Consider the following 7,285-nt stretch of genomic DNA (forward strand, 5'->3'; position numbering starts at 1 on the left):
GTTCTTAGCTGAGGGGTGAAGGACTGAAGCCAGAAAAGGAAGTTTTACTGCTTTGTAGGACACAATTGAGTCATGTCAGCACACGAATCAGGGAGGTCATACGTAGTATCTGTTCACGCTGTAGCAATTCTGCCAATGAACAAAAAGTGTCCTTCACCACTTTCAAGATAAAATGAAACTATAAACAAAACCAACTTGGAAACAGAAAACCATTTTCACATTTTCATTTACATATTTATTCATATATTATTTTATTTACCTTTCAAACTTAGATTTTCTTTCAATGAAAATGTTGATATTCTAGAAGAAATTTGTATACAGGAAGTTAATGATGGGGTGGGATCACAGCATGAGATAATTACCGAAACTTCTTCTTTAAATACTTCCATAACTGATTTCCAGTCACGAGCACTTTCAATGTTAAAAGGGTCAAAAGTCAGTTGTTCCATGGGACTAACTAGTCCATTTACTGCTCTCGTTAAATCATTAATACGCATTGGATCCCCTGTGATCGCTGTCAGTTCAGAACCAAATAGATTGTAAAACTCTTCAATGACCTGTTAATTCAGAGGAACATAACAGAAAGCTTTATTTTTAATATGTTTTTTTTTTCTGCCATTTAACATATCTTTCTGATATTATTTCTTTTAAAAAATAGAAACAGCTCAGAGAACTATGTGATTTATATTTTGTGTACTTTTATACAAGATATTAAAAAGCTTCATGGAAAAAACAATACTCCACAGGCCCAACACTTCAGCTGTTAAAACATAATACTCAGTTATTACTCCTTTTTATTCTACTTTTCACATACACAGTTTTTATATACACAGTCTACAATATCTGACCATTGAGAGACTAATATTTCTAATTACCCTGACTTAAATAAGCCTAAGCATAGCATGTCTCCATTCATATGTTATCCTGCAACTGATATACTGATCACACAATGCTTTTAGTTATTGTCTATATTACTACCTGCAAAATATCATACAGATCTTGACAGACTGAAGTCATATAATCTGTTTTTTCAAATAAACGTTTTCGGTCAAATTCCCAGTGTTGCTCTCTTCCTGATGCTTCAATTTGGGCACGAACAGCAAAATAACATTTCCTCCATTCTTCCAGAGTAGTTTTGGCATCTACTATTTTCGCTTTTGCAGCAGCTCTATCTTCTCTATTAATCAAATCAAAACAGTTAAGATACTATCAATAGAAAGACTATAGATAGAAAATTATATCTCAAATTAATATATCCTGGTTTAGCAGCTTCTAATTGTAAAAGATCTGGGCAAAACTTATAACTGTGAGGTCTTAATTTTCAATGTGACTGATTTTGAAAAGAGATATTATTTCAGGACTGATTTTGATTATGTTTATGCTACATTTTTACCACTATAATTTTATTGCGTTTATTGATTTATGCCCTTTCAAAACAACACAGGACAAGCACCTCTTTCTTCAGGGCTGATTCAGTAATTGATGCAAATTACAAAATAAATTGGCTTTTAATTTACCTTCTAATACAACTCCAGACAGTGAAAAATGCTGAAACCTATTTGATGCAAGTGTTATCTACTGTATTTCCTGTAAAACAAGCAAAGCTTTTACTAAATAAAGCCTAGCTAAAGAAGAATCCAGTACTTACTTAAACAGCGTGCGTAAATCCACAGCTTTGCTCACTCTTGCTGCAATTTGCCATGCAATCCGTTCCATGAGGGGTACCATCCGTTCATCCTTGTTGTAATGCCGAGAGATAATCCATATCATCCTCAGGGCACTCATCAGGGAAGGAATTGTATCCAAGACAACATGCAGCTCAGTGCCATATGTTAAACTCTGTTAAAGGTATTACAAATACTGTGAATAAGATGACATGGCAATATACAGATACCTATTCAATAAACTAATATTTATTCTATAGATACATGAAGTTAAGTCTGTGACATTATTAGGCTCTGTCTCAAGATGCCCCAAGACTGGCTTTGGCTTGACTCCTTATTTGGATGTTTGGATGACCTTCAATAAAACTTAAAAATTAAGACATCAGCTGTAATCAGTGATAGAAGCTACCTCAAAAACGGGACTAGAGAAACCTTTGTTTTCCCCAATTCAGCTATGCTATCAAATTCTCCCCAGGCTGTGATTTACAAACCAAGCCATTCACAGCTCTGGGTTTCTGCTTTCAAATATTAGAACAACTGTAGCTCAAACAAAATAAGCAAGCCTTTTTAAAATTAAATAGAAAAAGCTAGAGTATATCTTAATCGCTAATAAAAAGTAAAAAATAAAAACCAGGTGATTATATCAACAGCAAAACTAAACTTAGGTAACTACAGTTCAAACTTCACAAAGTTCTCTTAAGGATACATACCTTCAAATGGCGTTCAAGAGTTGAAAGAAACATAGTGTTATCTAGAGCTTCCACATGATGTTTTCTGAGATTACTTAAAACCATCTGTAAATCTCCAATATAGTCAGATTCAGCTTCCTGTAGTATCTCCAAGACTTTTTGCACATCTGGAAGCTTTGTCTGTTCAGTAAGAGCACTTAAAGTATAATTTCTTTCACGCCAGAGATCAATTTCTGCAAGTGGACCATTACCCTACAAATAATGTGGAATAAAATCAAAAAACAGTCATATGTTTTCTAAAAATCACTGCAGTTTTTAGTATTTCATGGCGATCTTCAGAAGAGTACAGAAAACAAAAGTGCCTTAGTTTTCCATAGTTATTACTAACCAAGCCTATGCTGCACCCCAGCCAGCAGTCTGCTGGAGGCAGACAGAGCGCCGCAGCCTCCCCCCCAGACATGTCTGCTTAGACCCAAGCAGCCCCAGCAGCCAGCCCCAGCTGGTACTATAGGGAACATTACCTGTGGAACCTTTTTCAGTGCTTCTGCTAGAGCTGTGGATATTAATGTCTGCCAGGTCATCGCACAGTATTCCAGAGCTTCAACCACTTCTGGAACTGTGGCAAGAACAGTGACTTCTCCATCTAGACTTACAGTTGGCATCTCCAGTTTAACATCTCCTATTGGAAGGAAAGGCACAGAGAATTAACTGTACTGTTCCATCGGCGCTGGTGAGGTAAAACACTGAAATGGCTCGTGCCTCCATCCTGGTAGCTGCTTGAGGACAGGTAACACAACACCTGCTCTGCCTGCTTGAGAATATGGCTGTATGTAGTTGTTATTCCATATAAAACCATTCCTAGGTGAAGCTCTTTCTACTGTCAGGTACTCTCAACACCAGTGCTGGCACAGGCAGGACACTCACCTTCAGCTGGTTGTGCAGACTGCTGAGGCTCATTCCCCATCTGATTATCACCACATTCCACAGGTTGTTCTTTCTCTTCTACAAGCTCAGTCTCGGGTAAATTCCCGTTTTCAGAATCTGTGTCGTCACTATCTAGATGGACAGAAGTTTCCTCAGTCTGCTGCTGACTATATAAGACGGCTGGTGAAAACACCTATAATTCAAACAGGTACCGTAGATTAGATGGTTCATATCAAAAAAGAAAACAGTAGAAGTCAGCTTACTAGCAATTCACTTAAACATTGGGTATGTTGTTCTAAAATTTCAGTGCATTTCCTTCCATTTCACCTCTTTAGCATCATTCTCTCTGCCTCAAGTCCTGCAGGGAATAGCTCCAGCTTGCTTGTACAACAGTCTGTCTGCACAAAAATAAAGGTTATCTCATGTCACACTCTTAAATGTTTCTCATACAGGGCCAGGCAATGAAATAATTCCAGTCTCCACATCTTTACAAAAATTTGGGAAATATCAAATAAGGATTAACAAAAACTTAATTTGGTATATGAAGTTCACTCACTAAATATTAGTATTTCTTATGCATAGTCCATATGATCAGCAGAATACTAAATAGGCAGACCACTCACAGAAACACTCAAGACTCCATATATAACACATTCACCTGTGAGATGGCATTCTTTAGCATCGGAAGAGTATCATCAGTCAGCAGACCAAACTTTATCAGTTTAGGAAGAATCTCATTAGCTTCAGTCAGGTCCTTAGGTTCAGTAACTCTTTCTAAACAGTATACAAACAATTAAAATAAATCTAGTTATTTGATACAGAAAGCATAGAGTCCTTTCCATAATAAGTTAAAACTCCAATAAAACAAATTGTGTTTGTAATAAATGAGCTTTGGTGTAAGTCACTTTCAAAACTTGTCCTGGTTTTAAGAGCGTAGATTTTTTCAGAAAGGGCAGAAAAATACTTGAGTGTCATCATCTGACTCGAAGTCTTTACAATTCAACCTTATAGTTAGGAAATGGTTTTCTGTTCAAACAAAACAGTGGCGTTGATTTGAACTCCTGTTCTACAGACAGACCAGGAAAATCTTGCACAGAACTGCCATAAAACGACCTAATACATTATCATGTTGTTTATTTTTTTCTCAAATGTCCTGTTTCTAGAAAAAATGAGAGAAATACTGAGAGTACTTGTACCCAGGTAGTGAAATTGGATGTGCACTATCCTGAATCCCAGTCACTATCACCTTTTCTCAATGTGAAGTACTGTTTAATGCAAAGACTGAAAATGCTAAGCCTGCAGTTATGCAGGGCACATACCTTTGGCATCTCTGAGAAAATATACAGTAAAATTTGACACAAATTCTTCAGGAATTTCATCAAGAGCCACATAGAAACACACTTTGTCAGCTTTCTGCTCTTGTAGCTGAAACAGAAAATAAAAAGGAAGTATGACTATTACTGGTTGTTGCCACGTTTCTTAACAGTAAGAAAATGAGTACTTGCTCTGCGCTGTACTGCCTGAATGTGCCTACCAGTTTTACTGAAACATTTGCATCTTCATATCCACACAAGAGCACAGTGAAACACAACAGACTTACCTGCGGTGTGTGTTCCTTACTGTCAGTTGTAACCGTTTCCTCCACTTCACTCAATTCAGACCCACTAGGGAGGGTTGATCCATGACCTGACACACTCTGGGTCATTCCTAAGAAAGAAGAACACGATATAACTCAGTTAAAGAACAGGTATTCCATGCACGTAAGATGGATCCTTCCGATCTCCTTCTCAAACTAAATAACTAAGCGTTTTCTCCCACCTTCAGTATCACCTTTCAACAAGCAGTCATCCACACTTGGTGTTAATCATACATTTGCCCACAGGACAGTACTATCGCTGAAGAACTGAATCCAAATAAGCAAGTGACTATGCTGCATCCCACAGGTAACTGGTCTTTATTTAGAATATCCTTATGAGCATTTTTCAATGACAAAACAAGTAGATTAGCTCATTTCAAGATGAAAACACTTTGTAAAAGGAAATTCAAACAATTAAGTGTTTTGTCATGCCAGATCTATGACATGGAAAATATTTGTAGTTATGTCATGACCAAGAAGGGATGGTGAAGACAATGTAACACAGGAGCTACTCCATGAATTCCAGGACCAGTCAAGAATTTCAAATATTATTTTATACTGCCTTTCAGAAGGTGCACCATGCGTTCTTCCCCTTCCAGCACAGGCTTCTAGACACGTAAAAAGAAATGGAAAAGGCATAGTTGCATCCCCCGTTGGAAAGGTCATGGCCCTCTGTGTGCTGACATTATGATCAAGAAATAATAATTCTCCCCGTCCTTGCTTTTGAGCATTAACCTGCAGCATTGCAGCTGCCTGCATTCAGAGGTGCAGAGTGGGAAGTTGAATTCTATCGTTCCTTTAGTCTACTTACACCCACACCAGGCTTCAGTGCTTAACTTCTGTTGTCGTATCTTTTTTTGCACAGTATGAACAAAATTCTTTTATGGATATAAAATACCAGGCCATGAATCTGCTTCTGCAAGTCACTGTTTCAGAAGCTTGTGGGAGTTACACAGACACTGACAGCTGAGAACAGAACCTCTGAGCTGTGGAAAATCATTGCTCTCTTCTGACACCCTTTTTAACACTTTTCCTTTTTTTTTTTTTTCCAATTTTTTGTGAAAGGCTTCTCTGCAATATTGTGGTTGAAGTACTGGACCAATCTTAACTCTTTACAGGACCACCAATTTTATCCTCAATAAACTACATCAGAATAAAGATAAGAGCTTGCAACTCTTAAGACCAGGGGAATTAATTCATTCCTACTAAAAGGAACATGTTAGTTATATTTATTTTAATAAAATTAACCTCTAAAAAAGTGAAATTATGAAGCCAGTAAAAGATGTCACAGACAAAGACTGGATGGAAGGTCTGTGGGTTGATTTTGTTTATCCCAGTCAGTCAATTTCTTTCCATCTGTTTGGAAAAGATGAAAAAAGCCAAACTAGAATAGGTTTCTTTCAGAGGAACATCCTGAGGTAGAGCTTCTCGAGAAAACATCACTTAGCCACACTGTCCACAAAATCAGACCTGCTTTCTGGGGAAAAGCAACAGTTGATATTACAGACAGTGATGGATCCACTGAACAGAGCCACATTAGCCAGGCTCATTTAGCCCCCATGGAGCATGGACTGCAACAATTACACTTCAGCTACTCAAACTTCCTTCAAGCACCACAGAGGAACCTGTTGCAGTGAACTGCTCAGAAAACACGCTATCTGGGTCTTTCTCCAGCTGCTTATCTGCAAACTCATCAGTGACACCTGTGTCTGCACACGCACAAAATGGCTGGAAAGCCATTGTATCAATAACCATTTGCAGTGGGGATGGCACAAATCCCACCGGGGCACAACCAGAGAGGAGAAAGATCATGAAAATGGGTGGAATAAAAGGGGTTCAGGAGGACCGGGACACAGCACAGGGGATGGAGAGGCTGGGAACGGCGTAAGGACAGGAGTAATGGGGCAAAGACTCAAGAGACGGGACAAACAGAGGGTAGAGGGAGACAGGGAGCTGGAAAGGGGGTTGGCGGTGCCCAGGGGGGCTCACCCGCTGCCTCCTCGCCGTCCTCTCCTCGCCGCTCCGCCCGCAGCAGCAGCAGCGCCGTGTCCGCCTCACGCTCCCTGTCCCCGTCCGGGGCGCCGCGCTCCAAAAAGCGCAGCACAGCCCGTGCCCCCTCGCCATGGCCGCGCTGCAGCAGCTCCTCGAAAGGCGCCGGATCGGTCAGCCCCACGGCGTCGAGCACCCTGTCCCGCAACCACTGCACCCGCACATCGTCCAGGCTCATGGCGGCAGCCGCCGAGCCTCGACCCGACGCCTCCCGGTGGCCACGGCAACGACCCGGGGAGGAGCGATCGCCACCGCCCGCCAGTTCGCCTCAGGAGGCCGGCGCGCGCACAACGGCCGCCTCGCGCTCAACTGCCGCCTGCCCG

At 40.3% G+C, this 7,285-nt stretch overlaps 1 protein-coding gene across 2 annotated transcripts in view; it reads right to left on the reverse strand.

Moving 5' to 3' along the window:
- DNAH10 (dynein axonemal heavy chain 10) overlaps positions 1-7,152 on the reverse strand; it is a 51,529-nt gene extending 44,377 nt beyond the window's left edge. For both annotated transcript variants that reach the window (XM_071815808.1, XM_071815807.1), the window contains exons 1-10: positions 6,903-7,152; positions 4,878-4,984; positions 4,597-4,702; positions 3,936-4,051; positions 3,278-3,470; positions 2,875-3,032; positions 2,375-2,605; positions 1,649-1,839; positions 979-1,177; positions 363-557 (exon numbers count right to left, since the gene is read on the reverse strand). In XM_071815808.1, the coding sequence (XP_071671909.1) occupies positions 363-557; positions 979-1,177; positions 1,649-1,839; positions 2,375-2,605; positions 2,875-3,032; positions 3,278-3,470; positions 3,936-4,051; positions 4,597-4,702; positions 4,878-4,984; positions 6,903-7,140 (1,734 nt within the window). In that variant the 5' untranslated portion in view covers positions 7,141-7,152. The remainder of the gene's footprint in view (positions 1-362; positions 558-978; positions 1,178-1,648; positions 1,840-2,374; positions 2,606-2,874; positions 3,033-3,277; positions 3,471-3,935; positions 4,052-4,596; positions 4,703-4,877; positions 4,985-6,902) is intronic.
- Between the last annotated feature and the right edge of the window lie 133 nt (positions 7,153-7,285).

This window comes from Patagioenas fasciata, chromosome 17 (assembly GCF_037038585.1).
Source record: "Patagioenas fasciata isolate bPatFas1 chromosome 17, bPatFas1.hap1, whole genome shotgun sequence".
Lineage (NCBI taxonomy): Eukaryota > Metazoa > Chordata > Aves > Columbiformes > Columbidae > Patagioenas > Patagioenas fasciata.